This window comes from Simochromis diagramma, unplaced genomic scaffold (assembly GCF_900408965.1).
Source record: "Simochromis diagramma unplaced genomic scaffold, fSimDia1.1 OVJJ01000361.1, whole genome shotgun sequence".
NCBI classification, from domain to species: domain Eukaryota; kingdom Metazoa; phylum Chordata; class Actinopteri; order Cichliformes; family Cichlidae; genus Simochromis; species Simochromis diagramma.
In genome coordinates, this window is record NW_024386860.1 from 1,095,557 (window position 1) to 1,108,036 (window position 12,480).

The following is a 12,480-nucleotide window of genomic DNA, read 5'->3' on the forward strand; positions in this document are numbered from 1 at the left end:
ATGCTGGTGTCCTTCCTGGTTGGACTGTTCTACAACATGATCTTGGCCTGGATCCTGTGATACTTCTTCCATTCCTTTCAGAGTCCACTTCCCTGGAGGGACTGCCCAGTAAACCTGAATCATACTGGTAATATTGACATCACGATATTATAGATTAATATGTGCCAAAATTAACTAAAGGCCCACAGGTTACTTATGATATCTCTAATTTCTAAACCCTGAACATAACACCAAACATTGAGACCAGTGGGTCCTTACAGTAGTAGCTGGTATTGTGTCTTGCATCTGCTTGGTGCATCGTGTACATCTGCTTCATAAGAGGAATTGAGACCATTGGGTCTCCAATGTTGATATTTTAAGCTTTTTGCTCCATTTATTGCACCCGCATGGTAGATAAATAAGGTTTGATAAAGGTTTTTCCACCTTGAAAAGATAGTTGCATGAGGGAATAGCATACTTTTGCCCTGCATATGTTGGCCATTTGTCAAAACATATATCAACACAAATTGTTAACCAAATGGAATGTGACTGTTTGGTGATTTGGCAGACAGTCTACAGGCTCACGTTTATAGATTTCTTGATTAACATTAGTGATTGCCTTCAATAGCCACTACATTGTTTTTCTTGGTCGTCATGCATATTCACTGTACTGCAGTTTGTGGCATCCATTCAGTTGGTTGAATAAGTTAGTTGTGTTGCATATGTGCAGCATGTTACTTTCACTTCATCATGCATTCGAAATATTTTTCGATCAAACTTCCGTAAATTGGAATAAAGGTCAAAATTCAACTTCTACTGGCTGCATTAAAGGCAGTAACTGTGATGGATAAGCAGAAGACTAAACATTTATTTTTCTTTATTACCTATAAAAGTAACAATACCTAAAAGTGTTACAAGCTGTAAAAATCTCTTTTGACGATACACTGATGAAAAGAGTTCATCCAAACTTTTCCCCAACAGGCTATTTATGCCACAGCCACTTTTCCATATCTTGTTTTGACCATCTTCTTGATCAGAGCCTTGACTCTTCCTGGAACAAGTGATGACTTGATATATCTTTTCACTCCAAATGTAAGTCTATTACTTTTTTCCCCCTTACCAACATAATTTCATGTGATAAATCTGATATCTAACTAATGTTTATCACAGTGGGAACCCTTGAAAAATCCTAAGGTTTGGCTGGATGCTGCCACCCAGATCTTCTTCTCCTTGTCTTTGGCTTTTGGGGGACTTATTGCTTTTTCCAGTTATAATCCTCAGAAGTAAGAAAAGTCAAAAGAAAATGTTTTTTTAAAAGCCATACATTATGCTGATCAGTACATTGTTTTGTTTTATTTTTGCAGGAATAACTGTGAGAGAGATGCCCTTATTGTTGGATGTGTGAACAGTTTTACATCAATATATGCGTCAGTTCCTATCTTTGCCATTCTTGGCTTTAAGGCAAATTGAAACAACAACAACTACCAAAACTGGTAAGTTAAATAAAAAAAATGATGTGAAACTTAAGCTTTAACATTACATAGATACAATATTAAAGCAAACATTTCTCATTTAATATTAATGCTTTTAATACTAATAGTGTTTTTGTTTGTTTGTTTGTTTTTTGCTGATATCAGGAACATATTAACCCTGACAAATGCATTTAACATTGGGGTTGGCAACATAACTCTTGAAAACTATGGCGAGTGGTTAAACTATCTCAATAAGACGATCCCTTGGAAGTTAAAAGTCTCAATCTCAAAGCTTGCAATCTACAGACCTTCCTCAAAGAGGTGTAGTACATCTACTCATATTAAAAATAATTAGCATTTATGTATTTGTGATCATATATCATTTCCCACTCTTAGAGCGCTTCAGGAACTGGACTGGCATTTATTTTGTTTACTGAGGCAGTGATTGAAATGTCAGCCTCGCAGGTGTGGGTCCTCTTTTTTTGTTATGCTCTTCTGTCTCGGCCTGTCCTCCATGTTTGGAATTCTAGAGGGCGTCCTTACTCCTCTGCTGGATTTACACATAGTTCCACCCTGGATTCCTAAGGAAGCTTTCACAGGTATACCAAAAAGACTGAACAGCTTAACGTTGCATTTTCACTGACGGCACTAAGAAAACTGGTTTGTATTGTGTTATATTATTAAAACAAAAATAAAGATGATAAAGTTAGGTGCAAGATATCTATTACTCTCTACATAGAATTGTGACTATGACTAAATCCCACCTGGTATTTCAAAACACATGCATTACTTTTGCAAGAAACCTTTATGTTCTCTCTGAAGGTGTTTATATTAGTGATTTTAGTTTATAGTCACATGTCTTATGATGTCTGATATTTTGCTTACAGGGTTAATCTGTCTCATCTCCTTTGCTGTGGCCCTAATCTTCACTTTGGGCTCTGGAAACTACTGGCTGGAAATTTTTAACAGTTATGTAGGATCCGTGCCACTACTCAACATAGCTTTCTTTGAGATCATCGCTGTGGCTTTCATCTTTGGAATAAACAGGTGATATTATCATTGTCAATGTATGTCATGATTATGCTTATGTTAAACAGTGTTTTTAAAAGGACAAATGTTACAAATGTTTCCATTTGCCCACAGGTTTAATGACGACATTGAATGGATGACAGGGCGGAGACCTAACATTTACTGGCAGGCAATGTGGAACAACCAACATACAATGCATGGAACCCAGATTATGTAAGATTTTTTTTAATGTACCATTATGACACTTCATTAAATTTGGAACAAAGACTGACTTTCCACTGCATCACCCCCGCAGGTTCACTTCCCCCTTGCTGATGTCCTGCACTATCCTGAATGGGTTTTTGTTATCTGTGTGCTCTTATCGATCCTTCCTGTAGTCTCCATTCCCCTTGTGGCTTTCTATAAATTCATGTGCTTCCTGAAGAATTACACCATGAACAGACAATCAAAATCCATATGCAAATGAGTATTATCATGGGGAATTGTAAATAGATATCTTGACCTATGTTATTTGATTGGTGGTCAGGATTACAAGTAACCCCTGCCACTCATTATTAACTTTGTTCTCTGTATGTTCATTTGAAAAACAAAAAGGCAAGCAAAATGATTCCACTTCTTATTTTTACATTTTCCCATCTTTTTTAAGGTATGGTTTTGCATGCTTATTACACCTAATAATATCCTTAACATCCTTAACATATTGAAAATCATATTTTTTTTTAAACCTAAATGCATCATTTGTACCAGAGACAGAGATGCAGCCTGATCAATTCAATGCATGACAATATCTCTGTGAATACAGATCACCAAGGGCTGGAACTGACTCTCATGTTTGTGTTATTATTCAATTAAAGGAAGATGACAGTTAATTTCCTGTGCTGATGTTTCGATAGGAACAAATGGAGCATGATGGATACTGTAACATGTGTAGTTTGTGATCAGCACATATATTAATAAAATAAACAATTTTCAGTTAAAATGTACATAAGCACATGAGCTGATTTTGTGATTTCATTCACATTTGCCCAACCCAACTTTTGCTACATGATAATCTTCTTTCTACTCTTGGTTACATGCACAAGAGTGATGTAGTGTTGCATGATGTGTCCTCTAGGTATGCTGCATGTCAACAGTGCATGTGACTGTATGAGAGTAGCGGTACATGCATGTGCTCACTAGTCATGTTCATGTGTGCGTGCGTGTGTGTGTTTTGAGTTACACGCAGTTACCTTTTTGTGGTGTGGGTGGACGGTGATATTGTCCCTCCAGCGTCACGTGCTTTGGAATATGCTGGCTGCCTTTGTTGCCTCCCTGCCTGTTCTGCTTTTCTGGCACTTTCATACAATGGTGCACTTGAACACCCTGATGTTATTAAGCCTTTCAAACTACTACAGTTTGAATTCCAGCTCTCAGGAAAGACTAGCATCCCAATGTAGGATACATGGCACAAGACTCATCGTCGAGGAACAACAGCAAGGATTGACTGCAACGAGAAAACAAAAGGTAACAACTGAGCCTCCATTAACTTTGATTATTGCTGCTTTATGTCTGTATGGATAGAGCTATGCAAGGTAACATAATAATTCTATTGTAATTTTAATTATTGCCATATACAATTACTTACTTTCTTCTCTGCTTCACAATCTGGCACTACCAATGTTGGTCATTATTCATGGCTCTTTTAGTTTTGGGGGGAAAAAAAGAAACCTGATGTGACTGACTACAGAAGTTTACTGAGTTCAAAAGGACGTGCCGTTTCAACTGCTGTTGAAGTAAGTTCAAGGTAAGAAAAAAATGCAGTGTTTGACCAGCTGCTTACAAAATGTCACATATTCATTTCTGTGCTGTTCTAGACTTGTCACTAAGTAAATAAACAGTAATCGTCCAAGCGAGGATTTTGTAGTCGTCAAGAGGAAAGCGACCTTTTAGGATAAACAAATCAGCTGTATTTGTGATCATCTAAATATTACTGTTATCATGTATACGACACACTGTGCTATCAGCAACATCAGAATGGTGTGACAAGTTCGATAACACTTCACTAGGACATGTCGCAGCGGGAAGATGCCTCCCAGTGTGGTGGGGTTGTGGTTGAGTTCGAGTCTGACAACATCCGGGATGCAAAAGATGAAAAAGCTACGCGCATACCAGGTGAACTCGAATTAAAATCCAATTAGAATTTGTGCAGTGTCTTTGTAGCCAATGGAATATCTGCTTATTTGATTTGATGCATTTCCTTTTAAGGTTCAGCTCTTATCTACCTCAGGGGTCCCAAGTTTCTCATCTATGTCAGTGGAGCATTATCAATGTGGGTAAGAATCATTTCCTGAAGAAACATTCGTGGGGCAATAGGTAAGACTTCGCAACTTAAAGGACTGCAAGGTAGTCTCTTTACACTGTGTCACAGCACACTGACGAAAATATTGAAACACAACACACGATGATGACTTTTCTCATGTGTTAAACAGGGCGACCGCATGTGGCACTTCGCAATCTCTGTGTTCCTGATTGAACTGTACGGCCGTAACTTGCTGTTGACTGCGGTGTTTGGATTGGTGGTGGCTGGGTCAGTTCTCATGTTTGGGGCTTTGATTGGAGACTGGGTTGATCGCAATCCTAGGAATAAAGGTATGCACAGCAATCTCATACCCATATGAAAATTCTAACATGTAATATAGCGAGGTACAGTGATAAGAGCTCAGTGGATTTCAATCTTGGGCCAGGAAATTTGCTGGTTTCCTATCCCACTAGGAGGTGAATTGCTATTCGCCAGATGTCTCAAGTGTAAACCTCCTGGCACAAGGTTCATAGCCACTGACTCGTATCTGTTATGACTAGCATTCGTTTTTTACAACCCCCATAAAAAAAAAATGCATATTTGAAATTCGTTTTTTCCATCTTCTATTTTAGTTGCACATGCATCTCTTTTCGTTCAGAACATCTCGGTGACAATATGTAGCATTGTGCTCATGTTGGTGTTCTCATACAAGCAAAGGATTGAACAGATCTGGGATGGATGGCTTACTGTGAGTAGACACTACATACTTGCTACAACACAATCGCTGTGTTTCGGTTATATATACTTGATATGAGTACTACACAGAGAAGTCATTGCTGTTGTTGTCCCCTCTGTCTCGTGTCCCTGTTGTCTCTGCCTCTGAGCTTGTGGCTACTCTGTGCTGTCATAGTAACATGTTGCATCGCAAAACTCACACAAGGTGGTTTGTTATACGGTGGTGATCGTCCTGGCAGATGTGGCAAACCTTGCAAGCACAGCACTGACCATTGCCATTCAGAGGGACTGGATTGTGGTCATCACAGGCTACAACCGAGGTCACCTAGCGGGTGAGGACATTCAGTCTGTTAATGAATATACTGGTTTGTATTTGAGGCTTGTCTGTGGAAGATAGATCCTCGAACTATAGCAAAGATCAGATATTGACTGGCTACTGCTTAGCTTCCGATGCTGGACACACATTAACCTCTGTGTTTGTTCCTAACAAAAGGAATGAATGCAACCATGAGGCGGATAGATCAGGTGACTAACATCCTGGCTCCACTAGCAGTGGGACAGGTCATGACCCTTGCCTCCAACGTAGTTGGCTGTGGATTCATCCTGGGCTGGAACCTGGTGTCTCTAATTGTGGAGTTCTTCTTCTTGTCACGGGTTTATCGCATCGTCCCTGCTCTGTCAGCCAAACCACCATCGGTTGCAGTGGATCAAGCATATCTCCAGAGGATAGAGAGGAAAAGGTTACAAGGTATGAACTGTTCATTGGGTCTTTTTCATAGATCAAAAAGGGAATCCAATCTAGCAGTGCCTTAAACCTGTATTCTTTCTAATAGAAGAAAAACTACTTTTGCAAAAGATTTGGGGTGTCTGAAAACAGCCCTTACATCCCCATTAGTGTCAAAAGGGAGGATAAAGTGAATTTCTCTAGTGTGGGATTAAAAAAAGTGTTTAGGTGCTTTAGGGCAGGCTTACACTGTGAATGAGAAGTCAGTACTACAGTGTGCCTCCGTTTCTCAGTTACTTATGTTTGTTTTCAAAATATCAAGATGAGGAATCATATCTTCATGGGAGCTGCCTCTTTCCGAAAAAAAAAAAAAAGATCCAGCACCAAAGCTTTTTGACATACATTATCTTAAAACACAGTTTTGAGTTTGTGTACAGCATCCAAATGCAAGGGTCCACATGGTATAGATTTCTGTTTGTACTCACACACATTAGCGTAGATGAACTGCGTTTGACAAATGATGTAGAGGCTAACGTGACGTGGCATAGAGGGGTGCAGAAAAGCTAGTGAGGATTAGGCCTTTAGAATTAATGAACTCAAGTGATGGATGCCATTCTTGTTTTTCATTAGGAGAAGGCAATGTTGCGCGACCTCAGGCTCTGACAGAGGGCAACTGCAACTCAAGCTTGCACCTCAAGGAAATCACCGATCTGCCGCTGTGTTTTCGGAGGTTCCGCTGGCTGGTGAGCACCTGTAAAGATGGCTGGATGGCCTACTATCGTCAGCCTGTTTTCCTCGCGGGAATGGGTCTGGCTTTCCTTTACACCACAGTGCTTGGGTTTGACTGCATCACCACTGGCTATGCCTATACTCAGGGGATAAGCGGATCTCTTCTTAGTCTGCTGATGGGCGTGTCAGCCATCACAGGCTTGATGGGCACTATAATGTTCACCAGGCTCAGGAAGGCCTATGGCCTGGTCAACACAGGCATCATCTCAAGCTGCCTCCACCTGGGCTGCTTGCTGCTGTGCGTGTGCTCTGTGTTTGCCCCTGGCAGCCCCATGGATCTCAGCTTGCTGATGCCCGACATTACTTCCAATTCCTCTACAGCGCTTGGTGGGATGACAGGCCAAAGGCAAAAACACACATACCCTATGATGGGAGGCAGCAATCAGCCACTTCTGCCCGACCGCTCTTCTATCCACTGGACCAACAACACGGTGCTTTTTGACAATGTTCCCTCCGGCACAGCTCCAGAATCTTACATCTCCATTATTCTGCTGTTCTTGGGTGTCATTACAGCGCGCATTGGTGAGTAGACACAAATTCAGAGCTTATTCAGTGCATAGAAAAACTTATGTACAAGTGATATTGCCATTTTAATGCCCATCTCATGTGGGCACACGGCAGATATTCCAGTAATAATTTATTTTGAATATACTGATATATAGTGATAATTATCTTTTTAAGGCAATTTAACAAAAAATAAAAATTACCTAGTCAGTCCACCAGAGAGCACTATTGTAAACTCTAAAATGTATTTCTCATTACATACAAGGTTTTTGGATATTTATTTCTATTGATGCATAGAGTTTAAATATTGGTGTAGAGTATGAAATATATGTCAAAAAATACATAAATCTGCCCAAAATGTGACTTTTCTGGGTAATTTTGTTATACAAGTACAAATTTTAATCTGGTCAAATGAAATTTACTTGCAGCTGAATCAGTGCCCATCTGTTATAAAGGTCAGTTCATCTATTACTGTGTTTCAGGTCTCTGGTCCTTTGACCTGACTGTGACTCAGCTTCTGCAGGAGAACATCTGTGAATCAGAGAGAGGAGTGGTTAACGGGGTGCAGAGCTCCATGAATTACCTGATGGACCTGCTTCACTTCATTATGGTGATCTCTGCTCCGCAGCCACAACACTTTGGCATCCTAGTTATAATTTCTGTGTTCTTCATCACCACGGGGCACACTATGTACTTCCTGTATGCACATAAAGCCAAGAGAAAACGCCGCCTCGACACATAAGGAGCAGCTTACACATCCAGGCATGAGATGCTCACTAGCACTGAATCCACTCTGCACCAGTGAAATGAATGTCTCCCTCCTGATCCTTCAGCAAACTAATTGCAACACTCCAACTGTTTCTAACTCAGCCATTCATTTCAGCACAACACAGCAAGTGCCAATCCCACCTCAGCTGCTTTCACACTGCAGGGCCACGTGCCATGGCAGCAAACGAAAACTCAGGTGAAGTAGAGTGGGAGACAAGCTCTCGCTTTATGTACATAAGTCGAAGTGGCTACCATAAATGCTGCCTCCAGGGGGAAATGTCCTAAGAGGACACAAAGGTTACGACTTAAGGCAACAACAAATGTTTTTGCCAACTGTGCAGAATACTCGTACGTATACTGCAAGACTTTCAAACAAGACGGTTAACTTCATAGCTTTTTTGGATGGGAAGGTGAAGGGACAGAGAGATGAATCTAACCATCACCTCAGTACAGATCTGCTGCTGTGAAAAAATCCTGAACGTGACACATGAAAATAAAGACAAGACAAAGCTGTACATTTTCAAGTGGCATTGATGTTACTGATCCGTCCACTTGGAAATATTCCAGGATGTCCAAAAAGGAAGATAAAGGGAACTTGATGTGAGATTGTTTCAAAGATTGTTTAAATTAAAAGGAAAGAAAAAAAAAACCCTGACAGGCAACAACCCCCCCCCCCACCCTTTTTATTGGACAAAGGTGAAAGGACAAGTGTTTCTTCCCCTGGTTTGTTTCTCTGTGGATGAATCAAGCAAACATTTGCCTTTCTTTCATGCATGAAATCCTGGATTATGAATTACAACACAAACACACACAAAATATTTTATTCTAATTGCTTGTGTATTTAGAAAAATTTAAATAAAAACATACTTTCTTGTCATCTCATATAAAGAGTGATATTAATAGTTTTATAGAAATCCAAAACCACCCATCTTCATTTTGGGACATGTTTGAAATCAGTGATAACTACATGTTGATAACTGCCATTAGGAATATTGTTTGACAGTTTGCTTCATTCTTTTGTAGTTCTGAAGAACTAAACATTTCCTTACCTCAACTAAGAGCAAGACCACTGAATCCAACATGGGGATTACCCTCAGCTACTGCGTGTTTTCATATCTCATTCATGTGCAGTGGAGACAATATCAAAGTTGAATCTTTTGTCATAAAACATGCATCACATCTTAGTATTTTTGTAACATTTTCTTGTGACATTTCTGTATTGTACATTGTTATTTTTAAGACTATTTATGACAATAAAGATGACTGACGAAGATCTTTGGGCTCAGGGAAAATAAATACATGTTAAAAAATTGCAGAATTGTGCCAAAATGTCATCTAAATACATTGATTACAAACATAGTACATGACCTTTCATAAAATAAAAAACACAATTAGAAAACAGCAGCAAACATCAGTTTTAATGCTCAGTCAGAACATTAAAACACTAAAAATGTGTAATTTGTCGTCTTATTTTATCTCATTTATCTTATTTCATCTTATTTTTAAATTTTAATGAAAGAGGTTATAAATATTTGTGGATTAACCATCACAGAAACACACAAAAAATATTTTGATAACTAACAATACTGATCATTTTGGGCAGCTGCATGACTCTTACATTGAGTGGTGGTTTAATACATTTGTTGAGCACTGTTTATTGTGAAATGTAGTTGCTAGAAGATTAACAATATTATTAATTAGCATAAACTTGTACATTAACGGTACTTGACGTTTCTCAGTCACACATTAAGCACTGTCCTAGACTAAATGAAACATTTAATGAATGAATCCCCTTAAAAAAAGTATTTAGTGAGGGATTAGGCATAATCAATATCTGGGAAAATAAGCTACTGTTACGAAGCCACATGCAAATGTAATAGCTTTTGGTCATCAGAAGAGGTCAATGTTCCATTAAGTGCTCATCATCATGCCAATGTTGTTTCAAAAATGATTGCCTGTAATCTGTGGAGCATATGTCAAACCAATCTCAAATGATTGATATCAAGTCATCCACAGACAAGATTCCTGACACAAAGTAGAAGCTGCGTGATTTTTATATCCAACTAAAAAGTGTCACAAAATACACATTTTACAGTTGTACTTTTAAGATTTTTGGTACACAAGTATGCACAGAAAGCTAATGAATAACTGCTATCTGCAGAATTCCCACTATGTAAATAAAAGGCATTTACAATAAATGAATCACTGGTCCCGAAGAGTGTCATCAAAATAGAATGTTTACATTTATATGTGTATCTTTTGCAACCATTTAAATTAAGGTTGTACTGTTTCTATCACCATCGCTGACAGTGTATGAACCAGAGATTGGAGTGATAAACCTTGGTAATGTACAGAACCTATGAAAAGGCTTCCTAAGACAACTAGCCAGGAAGAGCTGTTGTTGTTTTCCAAGCAACGTCAGTTTATTTCTATAGCACCTTTCTAAAAGCATGTAAGTAACATGGTACTTTACAAAATTTACATAAAGAGATTGATAAAACATCTCATAGTTCATAACATGAATGGAAAAAGAACATATAGTATTGTTTTAAAGGTCCAGTCTGACCTTTGCTATATTTCTTATCTGTATAAAGCAAGACTGGACTAGACTTTTGACATATATCTACCCTATACATACAATGTATCTCTGCAGATTAAGCTTGAGGATTAATGAGTACAGATTAGTCATTTATTTATGCCTGTTATACCAAGTAGCACTATCAAGCTAGCATGCCATGTGGTGTGGTCTTACCTACAGTATGAGTGGCTAATGCTAGCTGTTAAAACTACATCTAATAAGGTTTCCGTTGTCTTCTGGTGGCAAATTAGAGACACTGCCTGGCTGCTTATGGGCTAACCATTTAGGGGAAAGACCCATGTCTCCTCTTCCTTATATATAATGGCCAAAAACAAAAACACACCTGCTAAATAAACCAACAGACTAATAAAACGCTAAAATTTCACTCACCAAAACTGAAACAGAAACTTCTTAGATGAGCTATACCTTACTGCAACTCTCCTCTATAAGACAGTTCAATTAAAAATGCTCCAAAAAGCACCAGCAGGACAAAAAGTGAAGCGTTCCAGTTTGGACACTCCACATAGCAGAGGTGAGGTCTAGCAGACTATGGAGACAATTGAGTCCCCCACATTTTGTGTCCAAATGAATTGGGTTAAAATAAGTAAATAATCATCTCCTTCAGAGTTGTTATGAACAGGGAAACTACTAATAAAGCCCCATAATAGATGGCCGTTTGTCCCGTTTGTGTCTTTCAGAGCAATTTTATAATAAATATAAAATTGGTAAAATCAAAAATGTCTATGACGAAAAATGGATTATACAAATGAACTGCAACACCAGGGTTTTATGTGCTGTCAGTGACTCATGATAATATTATAAGCTTTGGCTATGATTGTGATAGCATGTAAGATGATTAGAGGCCAAAGCTGAGATTATATCAGCTAAGGCCAATGACCTAATTTAGGGCTGGGCAAATAAACACATGATAGACACAAAAATGGACCTTTGCTAGAATTTTCTGAAGAGCTCTTACATTACACTACATTACTTTTAAACTCCCAAACTCAGATATAATATTTTAATTGGAGATGAATGGTTTTCATTCCAGATTGTGATAAAGAGCTCAAAGAAGACAGGAAAGAGTTGATAAACAGCAGAGGATCTATGCTATTTGTCATAAATTACCTATTTGTCTAATGTGCAATTTTAATGTGCTTGTAAAAAAAAAAGCGGCTACTAAATATTTAATATATGTGGCAGACTGTGGCTTGACTTTTGACCTTTTGTGAGTGACTATTGTTTTGGAAATCTCTGTAATGAACCCAAAAGAGTTTCATCATTTTTTTTAGTCTGTTGCAGCGCTGCGCGCCTGCAGTAGAGTTCCTCCCATGGTTGTCATGGCAGTCCCTGGTTAAAGACACTAGTAGCACACAGAGCTGCCTTACAATTTTGGCTTTAGGCATCTTCACTTTGCAATTCGTTTACTTGAAAAACTGGGTCAGTGGTAGCACATTAAAACTAGGTTTGTCCCCCTGGCTTTGTCCCGATGTAACACGTTCACTTTCTTCCTACAGTGGTATCACAAAAGCAAATGTGCAAAGACAGCCACATACAGTAATGTAATTAAGTCTCGTACAAACCAAGGATGTGGTCATATTAGTTCATTTACTTAGTATTTGGT

The 12,480-nt window shown here is 38.7% G+C and overlaps 1 protein-coding gene and 1 pseudogene across 1 annotated transcript; both read left to right on the top strand.

Annotated features, from left to right (window-relative positions):
• LOC120733036 lies at positions 1 to 3,107 on the top strand (annotated as a pseudogene).
• A 1,421-nt stretch (positions 3,108 to 4,528) lies between these two features.
• si:ch211-254p10.2 (solute carrier family 40 member 1) lies at positions 4,529 to 7,536 on the top strand. Its single transcript, XM_040031032.1, has 6 exons — positions 4,529 to 4,631; positions 4,725 to 4,792; positions 4,949 to 5,108; positions 5,673 to 5,825; positions 5,987 to 6,241; positions 6,848 to 7,536. Exons 1-6 carry the CDS (start codon positions 4,529 to 4,531, stop codon positions 7,534 to 7,536), a joined length of 1,428 nt encoding a protein of 475 aa, XP_039886966.1.
• The last annotated feature ends 4,944 nt before the right edge of the window (positions 7,537 to 12,480 follow it).